Consider the following 22,809-nt stretch of genomic DNA (forward strand, 5'->3'; position numbering starts at 1 on the left):
TGTCTGCAACCGCAGCCCTAGTCTTCCAACAGCTGACCCTGACTCAAGACTACCTGGACAGGACAACTTACTTTTCCTATTATGCCCCACGTGTACACTCGTATTGTATCCCTTATTTGGCGGCAACAATACAAGCAACACTTCTCCCCAGCCACCACTCGCTCACTCTTAACAGATGGCCAGGAAAGCATAACAACTATCCCCCGAGGAACCTCTCCAAACACTCCACTTGACGAGACCTTGACTAACATCCTTGCTATCCAGCCTTCACGATGCCCAGCCGCCAATGTTCTATATTTACCTTATCTGTACTACCCAAACCTGCGGTAGGCTAAAAGAAACACTGGAAACTTTTTATTTGGTGATATATTTGTTTTGGTAATAAGAGGTTTGGGAGGAGCCAGCCATGGTAGGAAACAAAGGTCCTCCAACATGCACCAGAACTCGGCAAAGCAGAGGTAACGCCCTCTTGAGCACGTCTGGTTCCCCGTGAGCGAGTCCGTACCAACCAGCATCCTAAAGTTCCTCTTCACTCATTATTTTATTGCATGAGAATTACATACTGACGCCGCCAAGCAGGTATAAGACAACGTAGGTGCGCCCCGCCCCGACGGCCACAACAACCCAGGGTGATGGCGCGGTGTGAGATAGTCTGTAATAACCCTCGTGTTGTTGTCTAGGAATGACGCCTTTTGGTCTCAGGGCAAAAAGGTCAACAAAGTCTCCATGTGCAGCTGTCACCAAATGTCCTTTATCTTATTAAATTAAAAAGTAACGAGGGAATAACGAAAAAGTTATTCTTCGTATCGTTGTAATTTCACTTTAAACTTACAAGTTCACCTCACTCGTGGAGTGAATCAACCTGCCGACCACCGCACCTTGACTCAACATCAGGATCAAGTAGGAATCCAAACCCTTCTAAAACACCATTAAAAACATAAGAACATAAGAATAGAGGAAACTGCAGCGGGCCTATTGGCCCATACTGGGCAGTCCCATTTACACCCAACCCCTATTGCTCATATATCCATCCAACCTATGTTTGAAGCTATCCAGCGTATTCGAGTTAATGATGATATTTGGTAACTTGTTCCACTCGTCCATTACTCTATTTTCAGACCAGTGTTTACCTATTTCGCGCCTAAATCTAAATTTGTCTAATTTAAAACCATTGTTACGAGTTCGCTCCTGGTTGGATAGTTTGAGTACCTTTGTACTGTCCCCTTTGTTCAGCCCTGACTTCCATTTATACACCTCTATCATATCGCCCCTCACTCTACGTCTCTCGAGGGAGTGTAGATTAAGATGCTTTAACCTGTCTCTGGACTCAAGGTTCCTAATGCAACTACACAAATAAAAAAGGTTCCAAGTGGCTACGTAACACAGATAATGGAACTAAAAATGGCGCCACCTTGTTATGGCCCAGCAACACACACGGCCTAGTGGGGTCATTACTCCTCTACAACCCCCTCCCCCCCAACGCCATCATCACCTTCATTGTGATCAGCACTCCATAACGACCAATTACCACCTGCAGCCGGAAGTGAAATCGACCAATTTAGGAGAGAGTTATTTATCACGGTAGTGGCGGTTCAGGTTCTGTTCCACCGATCGCCCTTAACGACACTTCTCCTCTCCTCATCTCTTCTACCACAAGACACCTCACCTCTTCTACCACAAGACACCTCACCTCTCCTCTCCTACCACAAGACACCTCACCTCTTCTACCACACGACACCTCACCTCTCCTACCACAAGACACCTCACCTCTTCTACCACAAGACACCTCACCTCTTCTACCACAAGACACCTCACCTCTCCTCATCTCTTCTACCACAAGACACCTCACCTCTTCTACCACAAGACACCTCTCCTCTCCTACCACAAGACACCTCACCTCTTCTACCACAAGACACCTCACCTCTTCTACCACACGACACCTCACCTCACCTCTACTACTGACCGACACTTCTCGCCTCTTCACAGCCTTTGTTTTCTCATGACAAATGGTCTTCGTTGCGCCAAGAAACAATTCCCTCACCAAATAAATATTTGTCTTAAGTTTCACGTATAAAAAAAACTCCGATATCAAGGAAATAATAACCTAGATTAAATGAAAAAAATCTGACGAAAACTTGAGGAATAAAAACTTTTGTCTTCCCAAAACTTAAGTGGCAACAGACCACTTGAGGGTAAGAGCAATACCTCCCAGGCGACCCAAGGCTCACTGAAGTATATATTGAATTAATAAATTAAATTGTAATAGAAATATAACCACGTTCAAGATATATAAATTCACCTTAAAGAGTACGGTACCTGACGACGGGAGCCAACACTCCCACTCACTGTAGATCTTCCCGCCTAAAAAGACAATAATTACCACGACCAGCAGCCTTAACTATGTTATTATTAATGTTATGTTTTATCTGTTACAACAACCAGGGTTATTATGCATCGTTTTCAGTCTTAATTACGTCAACACACAACATTACAACATTCACACTCCTTCATCAGCTGGTAATACTGACGACACACTTGGCGCCGTTATAATGGTGCTAACACAAGTTAAGATGTAATTATGGTGTTAATATTCATCTCGGAATTACGACTAGACGCTACGACGACGCTGGCAACACTGCTGTATATGGTGTGACTCAAACTATCCTCCGCCGAGATTGGTAACGCTGTTACACTTAACGTAATTACACCCGTTTCCACCAGGGGCCGTTGGCAATGCTGCCATACGTAACATAAATACACTACAATTCTGTGTATTTTTTATCTGGCGAAGAGGATCACTCTTATGGCTGATATATTAGTCACCTGAATACTTCTACAAGAGAACGATGGTAACAGTCACACATGACATGAATTCAACAAAGTCCTTAACATTCATCCTCAGGCGACGATGGTAACACTGCCACTCGTGACGTAAATACACCATAACAATCTGGATTTCTCACCGAGCGATATTGGTAACACTGAGTAAACACAACAGGTCGCCCCTCCACCATTCTCACTGGCAACACTGCTCACTGACCTAATTTGTGGAGGTAGTGACCTGAGGAGAGGGAAGGGATAATGACCTAAGTCCCTACCATGTAAACAGCTCCAGCACGGGCAATTAACAGCGCCTGACGTTTCCCTTCACCCCAAACGTTCTGCCTGCCCTGGCGCTGTTGTGTGTTAGTATCCTTAGTTAACAGGTAAACAAGCGCGTTATTTCATGGCAGTAGTCTTAGTTAACAGGTAAACAAGCGCGTTATTTCATGGCAGTAGTCTTAGTTAACAGGTAAACAAGCGCGTTATTTGTAGTCTTAGTTAACAGGTAAACAAGCGCGTTATTTCATGGCAGTAGTCTTAGTTAACAGGTAAACAAGCGCGTTATTTCATGGCAGTAGTCTTAGTTAACAGGTAAACAAGCGCGTTATTTCATGGCAGTAGTCTTAGTTAACAGGTAAACAAGCGCGTTATTTCATGGCAGTAGTCTTCGCCTATTTAACACTGCTTACACTGGCGCCACACACACACACTTCCCTCTTCACTTCTTGCGGTGTAGCGTGAGTGTGTCCGCCCACTGGAACACTTCAAGCTCGGTGATTACAACTAACTGTACCTGGTGAGTCATGCTTGGTGACTTAATTATCTGTATATCGTGTCCAAATGTTTATACTATACAAGGGGAATACTTGTTGGTTAAGGTTGTCGATGATAATAATAATAATAATGATGAAGAATAAAATAGTAATAATAATAATAATAAAAATAATAATAACAATAATAAATAAATAAAGTAATCACGTGTTTTTCCATCATTATTTTCCATCACTTATTTTCAAACACTTCAACATTTCCTCACCAAATACAACATTCACCAATGGCAGACCACAAACTATTTTTTTGTCATCCTCACACAAAACTTCTCAAGTTGACTCGTTGTTACACCTGCATAGGAGAGAGAGAGAGAGAGAGAGAGAGAGAGAGAGAGAGAGAGAGAGAGGCTTCAACAAGGACGCCGAGTAACTACAAATCTCTCCGCCTTAACCAAACCTTTTCCTTGACTTGTTTGTTTTGTTTAGTGCAGAAAGTAACACCAGGCGAGGCGGCGTCAACAGTGCTAACGTAAATAACAACACCTGCCAACACGACGCTGAGTTAGGTTAGGTCGACGCTTGGTTGGGTTGGTCTAAGTCAAATAACGGCTTATATTTTGCCTTGCAGGATATTTTACCAACCTTAAACCCAACCTCAACACGTAAATAACAGATAAACAAATGTACAATATTGGTGACAGGCCAACAGCTTGACATCTAAGGTAGAAATTTGCGAAGGTTCAACTCCACTCTGAAACCTTGAGAAGTTCCCGGATGCGCCTCGGTGTGATCTATGGAGGCGTTGGTAACTTGGTATAACCTCACCCCGCCACCCAGCTTGTTAAGGTGTGCCGACGGCCGCAGCTCCAGGCAGGCTTAAAGTAGAGGTTCCAACACAATGTCCTGCGTCGGTCATTCACTTGTCAATAGCCTTCCTATTTCCTCTACCTCCTTCACCGTCGAAATCCCCCTAGAGTAAACACCATCCGGTTACGTTACGTTATGCTAGGTTACTTGTTCGTTCATAGCGGTAAGTTATGTTACGTTAGGCTACGTTTCTCTTACAGTCATTAGATTAGTATTAGGTTAGATTACGTTAGGTTGCGTCACTCGTTCGTTCATTAGGTTAGTGTTAGGTTAAGTTAGGTTGAGACAGGCAACGTTAGGTTAGGTTAGTGTTAGGTTAGGTTAGGTTAGGTTGAGACAGGCAACGTTACTCACATGTTCATCTAGACAAGCTAGACTGTGTTAGGTAAGAGTAAAGTTTAGGCCATGTGATGGAACCTGGCCCAACAGCCCTCACACAACACATAATCAGGCCACACACATTTTATGGACACCTTTCATTAGGAATAAAACTAGTCTGCCATTTTCAAATTTATGACCCTGATCTTTGACCATCTGACCGTAAAAAACAAAATCAGGTCTTGGGTTCTCATAGTGAAATAAAACAATACTTGTATATGTGAAGTCTGATCATTGGGCATATCCGTTCTGGAGTCTTGCCACAGACATACAGACACAAATGATAATGATCACCCAACACAAACGAATAAAAATGAGATAAACGAAGCATTCCAAGATTAGACTACCCTAGATTATTTAACCTGATTATAAAGTACCCAAATTCTACTGGTTGGGTTGGGTTAGGTTAGTCCTTGGGTTGCTAATCTTTATATGATACATGTAAACTCTTCCAACCAGCATTATTTATTAACAATGAGTAATATCCTTAACGCCAACATATATCTACCGGGTATATCTAAACTTAATAAAACAATCTTCTCCATGTACTCACTGGAAACAAAACTTAATCAACTTTTGGTTTAAAATACTTATGGTTGATCTTCTGATAAATAATATTCTCGATAATCTAATTCCTCCATATTAGCTTCTTGTTAACACATCGTCTCTCCTTAAGACATAACGTGTAAATCAACACTGAACCAGACAACTTTTGCCCCAACCCAACTAACTAGACTACGTAAAACTTTAACATCATGTACGGTATTTACAAACGATTTTTTTTTTACAAGTTCTTTCATAACAACCAAAAAGCACAAACAAGAAAACAGTCAAACAATAGAAATAAACACTACAACACACAAGTTTTTTTTTTTTACCGGGGGACCAGAATGTGAGGAGAGGCAGTGGTGGGAGGTCAGCTGGCAGCATCTTTTGATCAGCCGCCACTCAGCGCCCCACCTTAACAAGTAAACAAACCGGGCGCCGTTAACCCCCGTGATAAAAGCCAGTTTACATCCTACCACAATAAATATCTCCACGCAGGGCTCAGGGGTCCAATAATGACCCGGTAACATGCAATGGACGAGGAGAAGGCAACTTTCCTCCGTCATTACCAGGCCTTAAAGTGCTCGGGCCTCGGAACGCCTTGGCTCAGGATTTATAGCGTAATTAAAATATCTATAAATTCAGCCTGAACTAAACATGTAGTACAGCCATGTAATAGCAATGTGAGAGAATTGGCTGGTGCAAGATATCAGAGTAGTTCCCGTATTTAGAGACAGGCATTTAAAACTTCACAAAACCATTAATATTGCCAATAGCCAATCAAATTCGAAGTACAGTTGCCACAAGTCGCCACACAAACATAGCTGGCGAAGAGTTACTAGGCTGTGAGTTACTAGGCTGGTGAGGGCAAAGTGTCTGCCGTCACCCTCCCAACACCTATCAATAAATCACAACGGGAGGAGGCAGCAGCATCTCGTGTAGGCTATACCATACATAACTTCCTCTCCCACACATTTTCTCCTATTAACTAGAGAGGGGGGAGGGGAGGGGGGGGCGGCAGATGATTAATTAGAATCACCTAAGCTTAATCCACCCATTAGCTACTTGTAGTTTAGTTACCTTTAGAATCACCCATTGGTCACCTGTAGCTTAAAGACAATCCTATTACACCCACTTGTTACTCGATAATGGTTTAATCGGTGAGGACCCATTAGTATCACCCACCCATTACTAAACAATGGGTATTATTGGGTACCGCCTCTTACGCTGAAACACCTCCAGCCAGGGTACAACACGCTACAGTATCACCATTTAAATTATCACGTTAGACAAGATTATCGGTGTACCTGCTGGCCCAGTCTCTATTACCTGTCCCGTTCATTGTTTATATCGCAGTTAATATGGCAGTTAACTGTTAATATTGCAGTGGTCAAGGAGTATATGTGCCAGTTAACTATGGGTGGGGGAGTATCTATGCCAGTTAACTGTTAATAGTTGGTGGGGAGTATCTCTATGCCAGTTAACTATAGATACTGTAATACTGGGAGTATAAACTGTTTATGCTAATTGACTGTTAGTTGTGTACCAGTACCAGTTTACATAACAGGTTCAAGTGTTGATACAAAACTAACCACTCAGTATCTACCGATCAGTTAACAGTTAATGTCATCGCTGATGTTAACATTTGTTCAGTGTCAGCAGGAGAGAGAGAGAGAGAGAGAGAGAGAGAGAGAGAGAGAGAGAGAGAGAGAGAGAGAGAGAGAGAGAGAGAGAGAGAGAGAGAGAGAGAGAGAGAGAGAGAGAGAGAGGATTACAGTGTCTGCCGGGAAGAATGAGACTATTTCTTACCATTTTCCCCATTATACATACATCCTACAGCAATACAAACATGGTAGTCAGTCAATACCAGCACCGAGTAGCTACCCTTCTAGGCTGGGTGTAATATTCCATGTTATTTTATCATTATTATGTATACAACTACATTCAACAAATTACCTTTTCAAGACTAACTTGTACACTGAGTCAATAATGTTAACCTTCTGCCTCAATACACAGTTTCAATCACCACGTTGACAGTGATGGATACCTGGAGGCTGTAGCCCCCCCCCCCTCCCTCCCTCCCACAACCTCATGCCCTGGCAGGCTTACCATGTGACGTCACTACTAAAAATAGCCAACTGGTCAGAGAAACTCCGCCGACCACTCACGAGGCTCGCTAAATGGTGGGTGGTAGGGTGTGGGCGGCCGGACAACACAGGGAAGGTGGGTGGTGGTGCGTGCGCGCGCGTGTACCTGTGTGCGTGTGTGTGATGAAGCGGTGGTATTTTGATGATGGTGTGTGATGAGGTGGTGTGTGATGAGGTGGTGTGTGATTAGCAATAATGGTAAAGTGGTGAAGGGTGATGGTGTGGGTGGAGGGAGTGAGGTGATGGGTGATGGTGTGGGTGGAGGGAGTGAGGTGATGGGTGATGGTGTGGGTGGAGGGAGTGAGGTGATGGGTGGTGTGTTGGATGGGGTGGTGGTAGTGAGGTGCTCTCAGTAATGAGGACAAGAGGGATGATGGTTGCTGTAGCAACGTTAGGGATCAGCGAACACGGAGGTTAAAGAGCGCGCACCACGACAGCAGCACCAGCAGGACGAAGTGTGCGTGGGTGTGGCTGCCTGTACGAGGGCTGGGACACAGGTGAGGGCGACTGGGAGGTATGTCGGATGGGAGTGTCCAGCTGAATCGACCTTGATAATACACACACACAAATATATATATATATATATATATATATATATATATATATATATATATATATATATATATATATATATATATATATATATATATATATATATATATATATATATATATATATCAACAAAATAAAGTAATGATTTCTTTGGTAGAACCAAGAACACAAGGATTTTTTATAAGTACTGTAGGTCATCCTTTCACAGGTAGAGTGTGTCGGTGTGTGTGTGTGTGTGTGTGTGTGTGTGTGTGTGTGTGTGTGTGTCAGTGTGGAGTGAGGGGACGCATTTAAGTGGAGGATATACCTATAGAGTCTATACTTTATCACCTGTAAGTTTCACTTTTTGGCTGTATTAGTGAGTCTTTGTAACCTCCTCCATCACCACCGATAATATAAACACCACCACCACCCCCAGCACCCCCCACCACCCTGATCAACCTCTCCACCACCCTGATCATCCCCAACCAACAAACAATCGGCGAATACAGTACTCTACCCACACACCCGCACCTCCCCCCGTACCCGCACCGTGAGGGAGTATATGGATACGACCAGGTGATAAGTAGAGAAGAGGGAGGTAATTACCGCCAGGTGAAGGAGACGGGATAATACAGTGGCGGAGCAGGAAGACGTCACGGATTATTGTGAGGCGAGGTTAATAGTTGTTGTACTAGAGAGAGAGGTCACCTTCCCTGACCTACCCTACTTCTGTTGTTACTACTTTATGATTATTATTATTAAATCACCACCGACCCACACACACACACAGCGTTTACTTAGTCCACGTAAGACATATCACCACAGTTCACAATCCACAGTCAATCTTCGGGTCACAATTCTCTTGAAGAATGTCGAGGTACAATGAGATGTTGGGAAGTGTGTGGTGGGTGGGGGGGGGTCAGTTCATTGAGTTCCCACCCTATATTAACCATCATATTTTTATAACCTATTTATAGCTTTGTGTGTATGTATATATATAGCGGTGTGAAGATGACAAGTGACGTCAGCAGGGAGGGATCGCGGGAACTAAACTTGGGCAGGACGGCAGGCGGTGAGGCTCCTCCAGAGTTAAATATGTTAATGACGGCTCCCGCTAATCTTTAGGGATCCACGCCTTAAAGTTGTATGGCAGGAGCTCACAGTGACTTTGAGTTACCGTAGTGGGCCTCTGTCTACCATTAATTTCGACGGTGGATTATGACCGTCACACCTAGAGGTTTACCGCTAAGATATAAGCAGTGCCTCGGTGCCAGGTGTGTATAACGTGGCCTCATGTGCCTATGGGTCTACGCCTCTGCCCTTAGTAGTCCACAAATAAAAAAACCTTAGCGGGGTGACGGGCCACAGGCAAAATACCTTCATTCCGTGGGTGGAGCGGCAATAGGAGCGGCGACCCACCTACCTGATCGATGGAGTCAACAGTGGCGGTGGGAGGCCTACCTGACTACCTGACCTTCCCCTTACCTCTCCAAGCATTTCCACCTCTTCCTTCATTTCTTACCATCCTCACCACCTCTATCTCTCGACCACGCCTCTCGCCATACTGACACACACACTATCACCCTGGAAGACACAGAAGCTGCTCCTGTGTGGTCTCACCAACACACGACTTCAAACTTTCATGAACTTGTGGGTAAAGGCTGCGTCCATAATACCTGTGTTAGTATGTAAAGAAGCTATACACTCACTACCTTCCTTCAAACATTCTTACCACACCAGTAGGACTTTACAGGGACATAACAACTATACCCAACACATCTATAGGATTTTACACACACACACACACACCAATTGGATATTAAAGACACACACTATACCTGACACACCTATAGGACCTTCTTATGGGCACACACTATACCTGACACACCTATAGGACCTTCTTATGGGCACACACTATACCTGACACACCTGCGGGACATCTTGCAGGCACACCCATACTGAAGCACTATAGGACCTTCTTATGGGCACACACACTATACCTGACACACCTATAGGACCTTCTTATGGGCACACACTATACCTGACACACCTATAGGACCTTCTTATGGGCACACACTATACCTGACACACCTATAGGACCTTCTTATGGGCACACACTATACCTGACACACCTATAGGATATTGCTAAGGACACGGATAAACACCCAAGCTTTTCATAAACTGGGAGGAGCCATCACGGACACAAGCCGCAGCCACCACACCCAGCAGGACCTTATTAGACGGAGACATCCTGAGGCGAGGGTGTCGGCGGCTGTGGCGAGAAAGGCTCGTGTTTCCGGATCATTATGGTAATGGTGATGGTGGACGAGCGTCCCCAGGGCTTAACGAACCTTCCCTAATGGCAGTATATGAAGTTTAACGATACCCAGCTGCAGCGATTTTTGGAGCTTAAGAAAGATCCGTATCGGCAGTACACTGAGCTAAGCGAAGCTCCTCAGTCACACAGTTCAACAATGTGCCGCAGTGGCCCATAACGAATCTTATATCTGAAATTCTGAATTGTTAACAAATCCCCGGAGCATTAGATCAACAATCTTACACGAAGTTCCAAACCAGTGAGTGATGGTGATTCTCGCATGTAAGTCCGAGACAATAAATGATGAGGCTTATCCACTCTCAACACAAGTGCTTGGTGAGGCTGAGAGCAACTCCTGATCGAGCGGCGTAATTAACCACCAGGTAACGAGGCAAAAATATCAAGACATTAAAGGAGTGAAAAAAGTTGTAAAGGTGATGTAAAATAAATCCTGGGGTGCAATAACCAGGTGAAAACACGAGGTTAAGGTGTCCAGTGGGGGGAGGAGAAATGCTGGGTCGCTAAAGACTTTAATCTGGCTGCCTCTCTCCCTGGTTTCCTCCTCACCTTTACTGACCTCCCTTCCTCCCCAATTTCCTCACCTCCCTTCCTCCCCAATTTCCTCACCTCCCTTCCTCCCCACTTTCCTCACCTCCCTTCCTCCCCAATTTCCTCACCTCCCTTCCTCCCCAATTTCCTCACCTCCCTTCCTCCCCACTTTCCTCACCTCCCTTCCTCCTTAAGCTGTTGCGTCGCCAGAGATGTAATTACCACAATCCCTTCCTCCTCACCTCACCTCCCTCCTTCCAAGTCCTATATACAGTAATCTCTCTCACAGCCTTAACACATAAAGCCTCGACTTCTCATTTCTGATAACATGAGTTGCTTTTAAGAGAATTACATCACTCGAACACCTCAGTCACGTCAGTACTGTGGCTGTTGCTGTTCACGTTGTCTCTGTGTTATTCTGTCTGTCTCAGTGGTCGATGGGAGGGTGAGAAATACCGTACTCCTCCACGCGCATAAAATGATGACACCGAATAATAATGAACTTTGATGCAGAGTAATGATGATATACTTTAAATCACAGTAGTTACCTGGTCCTCCATCTACAGTATATTCAACCTTAGACTGTTGTTTCTGAATTTATAAAAGAGATCACCTGAAGATTAAGCACTCTAGCATATTTAAACTGATGACTAAACACCCTAATACTTCCTGGGGGGTTAGGTTAGGTTAGCGTTTGGGTGTTGAATCATCAGGTGAAATATGCTAGGAGGCTTAATCTTCAGGTGATCCAATGACACTAAATGAATGATATACCTGTATTAGTTGAAATACTGTCGGTTCACGAGGTGTATCGGCCACATGGTCACCTTCGCCGTCCTGTGAGTCACTCCGTTAAGAGTTTTACAACACCGACAGACTTTAGTCGTCAGTCAAACACATTACCACACATTCAGATACGTGTTAACAGCGTCAAGGTTTACGTCACTCACTGAGGTAAAGCAATAAGGAAAGAGAGGATAAGAGACAGGTGGGCCACACAGATGAGAGAGAGAGACAGGTGGGCCACACAGATGAGAGAAAGAGAGACAGGTGGGCCACACAGATGAGAGAAAGAGAGACAGGTGGGCCACACAGATGAGAGAAAGAGAGACAGGTGGGCCACACAGATGAGAGAAAGAGAGGTGGGCCACACAGATGAGAGAAAGGACAGGTGGGCCACAAACATGGACATTAGGCCCACCTACAGGGAGTCGGGTTTCCTGGTGTCGTCAATAGCACAGTTCCCGGGAGAGGATGTGTCACCTGGACGGTCCCCGGGTGTAGCGTCACAGATAATGACACACAGATCCAGTTTGCCGTCACATTCCGACGTGTTTGTTGAGAGCATCAAGTTCTATACACACACACCGTCAAGTACACATGGGATTAAAGTACACACGAGGATCTTATACACACACACAGCCACTCTTCTATCAACAAACTGTTTTATCTGATCATACACAACACTGATAGGAAATAAAACAATCCACTGTTCACCTTTAACCCTTTGAATATCAAGCTCCCTCTTGGCCTTTAAATCGACCACACTGGGAAATCGACGAGGGCGCCGGCCATAACAAGGCTGAGAGTCCCGGAGGTCAGGCTGGGCACCTCACCTTTAAGGACAGCGCCCGGGAGAGCGTGAGTCATCCCCCGCTACACCTTTGAATGGGAGTGGATACCGGCGCGGATCCTGGGTGTGTTTGTTTGTTTGTTTGTTTGTTTATCTGGTGAAGGAGGTTGTGCCACACACCAACACCCGGGCTCCAGAGTCACAGAGGTTCGTAAGATAAACATTCCTCGTAACTATAAATGTAAGAGTCACTAATTAGAGAAGCATCAGCCAAACAAGACAACAAACAAATCACACCGAGACTCAACCTTAACTGTTGTTTGTGTATATAATTTATGTGTTTTGGCTCAAGTGTAACTGTTGGGTGTGTTGTTAGGTTACGTCTTGTGTTAGGAGGAGGAACGTTCATCACAGGGGGGGGGGGTTGCTTCCTGTTGGCCTCGTCTGCCTCCTTGCCTTGTTGCAGGAGACAAAGGTTCACCTCATGATTAACCCCATCATACTTCACCTGAAGATTAACCACCCTTATGCTAACCTAACCCAACGCTGACCTCACCTAATTAGAAAGGTAGAAGCACATGGCATCAAAGGTAACATCCTTAAATGGATTAGGGCGTGGTTACAGGACAGGAAACAGCGAGTGAGCATTAACGGCACTAAGTCCCATTGGAGCAACGTCACAAGTGGAGTTCCCCAAGGCTCAGTACTTGGACCATTATTATTTATTATATACATAAACGACATAGATATCGGCATAGACAGCAACATAAGTAAATTTGCTGATGACACTAAAATAGGACGTGTTATCAAATCTGACGAGGACTCGGCAAAACTACAGGAAGATCTAAACAAATTTTTCCAATGGTCTGAAAAATGGCAGATGAAATTCAATGTCGACAAATGTAAAGTACTCAGTATAGGAGATGTAAACAGGGAAACCAGATACCAGATGAACAACGATGCCATAGAGAAATCCGACTGCGAGAGAGATTTAGGAGTAATGATAAGTAGGAACCTTAAGCCAAGTAAACAATGTGTTTTTGCTCGTAACAAGGCTAATAAAGTACTTGGGTTCATACAAAGGAGTGTTAGTTACAAGACTAGCGAGGTCATCCTAAACTGTATCTTAGCTTGTGAGACCGCACCTGGATTACACCAGTTCAGTTCTGGTCACCGTATTCCACCAGAATGGTTTATAGAATCATTGGAAAGAAATTGAAGGAGAATAATAAGACTAATCCGGGCATTAGAACCTTAATTATAGAGACAAGTTAAAAGCATCTTAATTTGCACTCCTCGAGGCGTAGGGTGAAACTGACAATCAAAGGTGTATAAGTAGAGTCAGGGCTATTAAACAAAGGGGACATTACAAAGGTGCTCAAACTATCCAACCAGGAGCGAACTCGTAACAATGGTTTTAAATTAGACAAATTTAGATTTAGGCGTGAAATAGGTAAACACTGGTTTGGAAACAGAGTAGTGGATGAATGGAACAAGTTACCAAATATCATCATTAACTCGAATACGCTGAATAGCTTCAAACATAGGTTGGATGCTTATATGAGCAATAGGGGTTGGGTGTAAACGGGACTGCCCAGTATGGGCCAATAGGCCCGCTGCAGTTTCCTCCATTCTTATGTTCTTAATGTAACGCTAACCTAACCTAATGTAACCTGACCTAACACGATCTAACCTAACCCCTCCCCCAGGTAGTTATGGTATTTAATCACCAGGTGATACACAGTAAGCTGGATGGGATGGAGGGTTAGGGGACGATCTTCAAGTAATACCAAGAGACACTACACTACACAACACTACACTACGCAACGACACGACACGACAACACGACACAACACGACACAGGCCAGCAAGCACCCACAGGTTTAAAACTCTGTACTGTACCTGTACCTCCACACCTCGTTCTGTATTAGCTACCAAATACAATAAAACACCTTCCTGATGTCAGAATAAAAATAAATAAAACATAAGAGGAAGGAAAAGCTTATGGGTAAATGAACACTACAGGTTGTCTCAAGAGATATACACAGACCACCTAACACCCGGCCTTCACACATCAACAAGTGAAGATAATGTGGCTGCTGTAACACAAACATTCACACGATCTCCCTAAGGTAGAGTGTATACATATTTCTTAAGAGACTCTGTATGTAACAACGAAAGTGATACTGAATAACACATGAAAGATGATGAATGTGTAGAGGAAATAGGATGATGTATAAATGAATGAAGAGGGAAGGGAAGATGAGGGAGGAGAGGAGAAGAGGGGGAAGAAGAAAGGGATAAAGAAGAGATGGAAGGAAGATGAGTGGGGGAGAAAGAGAGGGAAGGAAGAGAAGGAAGGTAGAGGAGGAGGAGAAGAAGAGATAAGAAGTATGAGGGAGAAGGAGGAAGAGAAAGAAGGCAAACCACGGGATAAACACAAACCAAAGGAAAGGAATGAATTGTGAAATTAAGTCAGTAATTAGTCAGTTAATTAGTTTGTCTGTCGGTCAGTCCGTTAATTAATTCAGTTTGTCCTTCAGTCAGTCAGTCAGTCAATCATAAGTTAGTTTGCCTGTCATTCAGTTAGTTAATTAATCAGTTTGTCAGCCAGTCAATCAGTCAGTTAGTTTGTCCTTCCGTCAGTCAGTCAGTCAGTCAGTCAGCACCATTGAGTTACAGGTGTGGAAGCAAGTGAAACATCTAACATTAAACACAACACAAAGTCCCTACAGCAGTGAGATAATTACCTGATCCTACCTGGTCAAGCAGCCACTAACAGCCTAGTTGATCACCAGCTAGTCAAACCCTGGAGAGAAACCTTGGGAGGGGGTTGATGAAGTGAAGCCTACCCCCACCCCTCCCCATGAGACTTCAGCCAAACGAATGACTAAAACATAAACAAACAAATAAACAGAAGAAGAAACACATTATAATCCTTCCCGTGGAGGCGGACTCGTGAGAAGCGAGATTGGAACAAATATAAATAACCAACGATAAATAAATAAGGTCAACAGAAAAATTTGAAGAATTAATATAAAATAAAAGATGTGGTTTTGTAGAGAGGCATTTGTTTAAGAATGGGAGAGAAAAACATTAAGACACTTCGCGAAACAAAACAAAATATATGAAGACAATATGAGAAACAAATGAGACGATGACAAAAAATAACGGAGGAAAGAAAAGACTTGGTGGAAAAATGAAAACTAAAGAGCAAGGGAGACGAGGAGAGGGAGATGGGGGGAGGGAGGAAGGAGGAGGCGTCAGGTATGGAGGCGGAAGCGGCCAGGGCAACACTCCTCCACCCCCTCTCTCTCTCCGCATCTCTTTCCCACTTACATAACCTCTCTTTTTCCCTCATCCACACCTTTTCCTCCCTTCCTGCTACTCTCCACCTCTCTCATCCCATAAACCCATCCATTTTACAGGACATTCACGGCTGACCACTGAACCACAAAATCTGAACCCGAAAGGCAGAGAAAACTCCAGGCCGCGGTGTCCAGGATAGATCACTAACTCTTTTAGGATGGAGCCACTGGAATCCCTGAAGGAAGGAGGTCAGCTTTATAAAACACTGGGCAGTTACCCAGCAATCCAATCAACGAGAGGAGTAGTGTGTGTGTTTACTCCATCACGATAGAAAAACGCTCCGTGTACGATCTTCTTGTTTACATTTCCAGGCGACTCAAAGATGCGAACGATAATGTCCTCTTCGTACGGTACACTATTCAAAACAAAAATAACCTTCAATTCTACATTTACTTTGGCTACCGGGAGGAGCTTGGGTTAGTAAAGAGTTATAGTAGCCACGTCAAGAGTGAAAGAGACAACAGAAGAAGAGGCACGGCGCAGGATGGGCTATTGATATAAAGACGGCGACGACAACAACACAAGGCCTCACACACCTGCTGCTAGTACTACTGGCTGTCATCCTCCACACACACACACAAAGGAAACCTGTGAGTTTTGTTTATTACAGTTTTTCAGTGGTGGTATGCGATTGGTGACAGCGGTGGACAGTTTATCTCTCCACACAATCTTCCTCTGGCAAAACATCGCCGTCAACACAGTACTAAGTTAACACTCCACCGATAAAAGGTTTCGACGATGGCTGAATGACGAGAGATAGACGGACAGAATGGAGACATAAAAAAGAATTCTCGAAATACGGCGATGAAAAACAGAAAGATACCGACAGATGAAGACGGATGATTGATAGAAAAAGACAACACAATTGTCAGGGTAGAGTTGTCGAGAGAGAGAGAGACTCAAAATACTGGAGATAAAAATCAAGCACATACAAATTGTTTCTAATTCAGGAAACTGTTGGCTGGGCAGGGATGAGACCCTCTTTGGACACTGACCATATAAGTTAACCTCAAACATCGCCAAAAATACATAAATACGTAAATCGCAGTGACCTAATGTGAGGGTCTGTGAACAGTAGTTAGAAATAAAGAAGTTTTTCATTTACAAGGTGGGCCATGGACAATGAGGTGAGGATACTGGTGATAAAGTAAGGTAGGGCGCACTGTTCACATGCTGACGGGCGGAAGGAGAGGACATACCGGTACACGATGGACGGCCACCAACCAACAGCCCCGGGTACAGTGGAACACGCAGCGCCACACTGACCCTGAGAGGTCGCACCGCCATCCAAGTATGGTCACGCCCACGCCCCTGTCGCCGCCCACATACACCCACGGCGACATTCCTGCATAACCTGAAGGGGGCCGTCAACAGGGGCCACCACAACAGCAATCAATCACAGTAGATGAATCAACACGCATCACCCGGGGCCCCCGCTGCTGGTTCACCCCAGCAGCAACATATTACTACACGAAATGTAATACAAAATTGTCCTAAAACTCCAACACACACATATATATATATATATATATATATATATATATATATATATATATATATATATATATATATATATATATATATATATATTCCTTCATCGCTTATATATAAATTATATAATTACTACACCATACACACACTTTATATCTTACATCTTCATCATGATATATTTACTGGTCGTTTTCCTAACACGTGGCCGCCATCTTGGGTGGTATGATATAGGCAGTGAAATTATACATATGACTACACTATATTCAACAAATACACCGCTTATTGTAGGTGGCCTGGGTAGCAGAGTGGTAGTGATGAAGGAACACTATAATGTTTTATGTTTCATCATAATTGCCACTGGCTGTAGGTCAAGTCTGGCTGGAGCTGTTCTCACCTGCACTCACAAACTTCTTAATGGAGACAGTCTACTAACCCCTTGTGTACGCCCTTCCCCTCCATCTGAGCCGAATAAAATCGTCTGGAGTTTGCCAAAAAACAACATTAAAAGTGGCGTTCCTGTAGTGAAGGGGTTAATAAAACATTAACCATCTCTGTCCTCACACACAGGCACTATGGGGGTATGGTGTCACCTCAAAAGCAAATGTTTATAAATGATTACCACGAGACTGACGACACCTTCCCTTCTCTGAAACTCAAATTTTAATAACTTTAATGTTTCTTAATATTATTCCTGTGTTGATAGACTGAAAGACTTCTCTCATACTGTACAGCTTTCCACTTTTGGTGATATCGGCGTCCAGTTAATGTTGACGAGAAGTACTATGAAAGAATGGTAACAACACCCATATCTTGCCATATCATCTACCTAATATAAAGCATATCGGTAACTCATCACACTCACTGACATCATCACACCACAAAAGTATCGGTGTCCATCAGCACAATGTCATCCCCAACGAGGAACACAATAAGTTTCAACATGACAAGGGGACGAGGTGGTAGGTACATCTGAGGCCAGCGGAAGAATGGCTAATTAAGAGCAATCCAGGTGAAGGCTACGGCAGTGACACTTCCGGCCCGTGTCCAGGAGTGAAGGACACAGCGCGGCCCTCTTCAGCCTCCCTGCCTGCCACGCGTCCTGTGTGTGTGTGTGTGTGTGTGTGTTTTTATACAACTACTGATAATAAAAGACAATGTTACAAACACACTTTCTACAATTATAATCACACACTGACTTCTAGAATCCCATATCCACTAAAACAATGCTCACGGAAGCCTACTATATATAATATAATATAATGGAAGCCCCTCGAAATCGAGGATGGCCGGCCCAAGGGTCACCTAGCCGTGAATTTGTTAAGGTGTAGAAGCTGTCGCCAACACAACAACCACACTCTGAGTTAACGAGCTGCATGACCCAGTGTCAAGGAATAGTCCCAGAAGACCGGACAACTAGCCAACTGCACTGGCTAACCATTACCCCGGAATACGATCCACAAATCGATTAACATCCAGGTTCCCAATTACTGCTGGGTAGACAGAGGCAAATGGCGTAAAGAAACTTGCCCATAGTCTACTAGAATTACACACACACACACACACACACACACACACACACACACACACACGTCCAAACACTAGGCAGGTATGTAAGTAAGCATATGGGATGGTGTGAGTCTGTGTGTGGGGAAGGTGAGGCGAGCGGAAACACCACCATGATATAGTACAAGAGGAGGACTGCGTCAGCTGATACCCGGGTGGATAATGAAGACGCATCAATCTCACACACGACCATTACCCGCTGATCAGTCCCACGCGGGTTGGTGGCAGCTTGATCCATCCATCGATACAAGATGGATCAAGGCACGACCCACCGGATATACTGTGCGTCACCAGAGTTAATATACAACACAACCTTTCTTCTTGGCTCAGACACTCACCCCATCGTCTTCCGCTGCCACGACATGAGGTTCCATATCCTGTAACATTATTTATATTATAGGTCCTCCTTCCCCCTCCTCATCCCTCCACCAGTATCACAGGCCCTCCTTCTCCCTCCACCAGTATCACAGGCCCTCCTTCTCCTCCCTCCACCAGTATCACAGGCCCTCCTCCTCCTCCCTCCACCAGTATCACAGGTCCTTCTCCTCCCTCCACCAGTATCACAGGTCCTTCTCCTCCCTCCACCAGTATCACAGGCCCTCCTTCTCCTCCCTCCACCAGTATCACAGGCCCTCCTCCTCCCCTCCCTCCACCAGTATCACAGGCCCTCCTTCTCCTCCCTCCACCAGTATCACAGGCCCTCCTTCTCCTCCCTCCACCAGTATCACAGGCCCTCCTCCTCCTCCCTCCACCAGTATCACAGGCCCTCCTTCTCCCTCCCTCCACCAGTATCACAGGCCCTCCTTCTCCTCCCTCCACCAGTATCACAGGCCCTCCTTCTCCTCCCTCCACCAGTATCACAGGCCCTCCTCCTCATCCTCCACCATCACAGGCCTCCTTCTCCTCCCTCCATCAATATCATAGACCCTCCTCACCCTCTGCGTATAACCTGTATCCTCCCCTCCACCAACCCTCCAGTTATCAGTCCCCATATTTAGCGGGGTCTCACAGCCCCCAACATTCACACCCCCACACCCGCTATAGTATCTGCGGCACGCCACCTCCTCCACCCTCCACGCACATCAAAATATTCCCTTCATCACCATTCATTTGTTCCGCCTCCATGTACGGTGAACCCTCGTTAGTGGCACCTGCTTTATTGCTTATCTTGATGGTGGCTGGCTGGCTCCGGAGTCTCGCGGCAACCACGCCCGGGGGCAGTCAGTGGCAAAGGCTGAGCTGGCAAACTAACGGGGTGTGGTGGTGGTGGAGAGGTGGTGGTGGAGGGAGGTGTGGTGGAGGGGTGTGGTGGTGGAGAGTGTAGTGGAGGGTATAGTGGTCGTGGAGGGGTGTAGTGGTGGTGGGAGGTGTAGTGTGGTGCCAGTGAGATTAGACAACTACAAATTGACTTATCATAAGTAAGCAGCTGATAAAACCCAACACGAACAGTAGAGTCCCACCCACGAGGTGCTGTAAGATCAACCTACCACCAACAACAAGAGACTCGTGACAGACCTCCACGGTTCACTGGTGCCCCACACTCCCCCTCAGAGATGGAGCGGCAGGGTGTCCAGTGGGTAACTGTAGGTGTTGCGACAGGCGTCCTTGGTCTCCTCCCCGGTGCCACACACACACACACACACGGCCACTGTTGCTGTTCTTGACATGTGCATCCCCCGCCCTTGACCACAGCTTCACGCTCCCCACCAAACATTCGTGCGGCAACACTTTCACTGTGGGGGCAGCATTCCAGTCCGACACTTCCTCTTATTTGGCAAAAGTTTCATATATATAAATAGTTCGGGGGAGGGTATCACAATCCATGCATCTGCTGACATTATTTCACACTGAAGGTTAATGGTAGTACAGAATTCAGTATACCCGAGGACGAGATTTAACAGCATAGAAATTAAGGTGTCTTCTTTATAACATCGAGTTCCATGTATAGTGTTCACTGAATCCGAGGAGAAAATTTTTAAGCATTGACGCAGAAAATGGTGAAATTATGTCGCTTTAAACAATCTCTCTCTCTCTCTCTCTCTCTCTCTCTCTCTCTCTCACCTCACGTCTCTCCTCCACATCAATATTTTAACAGAAGAGAGGAAACAGTCTCCTCGCCCGAGAATAGTGTCAACAAACCCACGTTGCTTCTCAGAGACTCATCCAAGAGACAGAAAACACGAGGCTCACTTTTGTTCCTATGTAAGACTCGAAGTAAATCACCAAAAGTGTTGCTCAATGTCCGGCCCTCTGCATATCCCCGAGTCTCTTAAATATAATGTGACGGTCATCATGCTCTATTTAATTAAGTAATCATCCATGCCAAGACCACGCATCATCATCATCATCCCCTCCTCTCTCTCTCTCTCACACACACTGCACCAAGCACTAAGACATGACTCAGTAGCCAACACTTACATGATGGTGCTAAAAGACGTAAGGCTATAAATTGTAACTTGTTGTGTGAGCCAATAGGAAGGTGACAAGTGTAGGGAAAAGTTAGAGAAGAGATAATGGAAGCATGGCGGGTGTAAAAAGCAATAAAGAAAGATAAGAAGAACAGACGAGGCAGGGGAAGAGACGAGAGAAGTGAAGAATGAAAGAATACCGAATAATCTACACGCGGTGAGAGAGAGAGAGAGAGAGAGAGAGAGAGAGAGAGAGAGCCATACGTCACCATTCACCCCGACAAGGCGCTCACGGGTGTAAAGCTCAGTGTTTTGTGATCAACACTCTTACCACCATGACTCACCACCACGGCCTACACCACAACCATCACCACCACGGCCTACACCACAGCCATCACCACCACGGCCTACACCACAACCATACCACCACGGCCTACACCACAACCATCACCACCACGGCCTACACCACAACCATCACCACCACGGCCTACACCACAACCATCACCACCACACCACACACCACCACACCACAACCATCACCACCACGGCCTACACCACAACCATCACCACCACGGCCTACACCACAGCATAATAAGACCAGTAAATGCAGTGCCACAACTACCCTGGTAATGGAATACAATAATTCTCAGCCAAAGTCTACATAAATGCCAGACACCTAATACCTGTATACCTGGTCTACACGAAACTGTTACTACTGTGATTGAAAACAAACCAAACTTCACAAGTATCACCTTAACGGAGGCGAGACAACAACACGACAGAACTCACAGCTCCAGTGAATGAGTAAACTGACTAAAACTTCGTACAAACACAAGATGACTAACAGTCGTTAATGTCTTCCAGCCTTGTGGAAAGACGCGCCATCAAAGTGAATACCCCCCCCCCCTACAGCACCCCCTTGAATGTACAGTATACACACGTTAACAAGACCTCCTGTAGTGAATCACGCTGCCAGAGTTAGCTTAGCCTGCCTCCAGTGGCCATGTTGGCGCCCTCCTCAACTAGCGTAGCCCTTTAGCACGCACTACTGGACGGCCGATCATGACAAAATTTATTCTGGTACGTAAAAGAGCGCTACTGCTGGCAGAATATAGCAGCCGTCCGCCTGGCGACGCTCCCATAAGCAGCTGGGTGCTCGTACTGGCAGAGGTTTTTATGACAGGAGCCTTAAATAGACAAGACACCATAACATTATGGCTTTCATTAGTGGCTTCGCTTGGGTTGACCTCCGTGCCATGAATACTCCCATGTGGTTCTCAACAGTAATACCTATCAGGCCATAACAAGTGAGTACCTCCATAAATAGTCTCGATTATCCCTCAGTTCAGTCAAGGGTACGAAAGTGATCACCCCGTCCTGATGCCCCGCCACCAGAACTGTCATATAAAGAGCGCCAGGACGAGCAGTCAGTATCGCCTGGCGTTCCTCTTCACCACACACGGATATTGTTTTT

The 22,809-nt window shown here is 45.2% G+C and overlaps 1 protein-coding gene across 3 annotated transcripts in view; it reads right to left on the minus strand.

The window, feature by feature from the left end:
* LOC121873020 (rho-related GTP-binding protein RhoV-like) overlaps window positions 1-22,809 on the minus strand; it is a 119,809-nt gene that overhangs the window by 70,658 nt on the left and 26,342 nt on the right. The window contains exon 3 of one of the 3 annotated variants that reach the window (XM_042376290.1): window positions 5,772-5,798. The exons of the other annotated variants lie outside the window; for them this stretch is intronic. Within the exon in view, the coding sequence (XP_042232224.1) occupies window positions 5,787-5,798 (12 nt within the window). The 3' untranslated portion in view covers window positions 5,772-5,786. Of the gene's footprint in view, window positions 1-5,771; window positions 5,799-22,809 lie in introns of those variants that run through there. 3 annotated transcript variants of the gene reach the window in all.

The sequence above is a fragment of the Homarus americanus genome, unplaced genomic scaffold (genome assembly GCF_018991925.1).
Source record: "Homarus americanus isolate GMGI-L3 unplaced genomic scaffold, GMGI_Hamer_2.0 scaffold11022, whole genome shotgun sequence".
NCBI lineage: Eukaryota > Metazoa > Arthropoda > Malacostraca > Decapoda > Nephropidae > Homarus > Homarus americanus.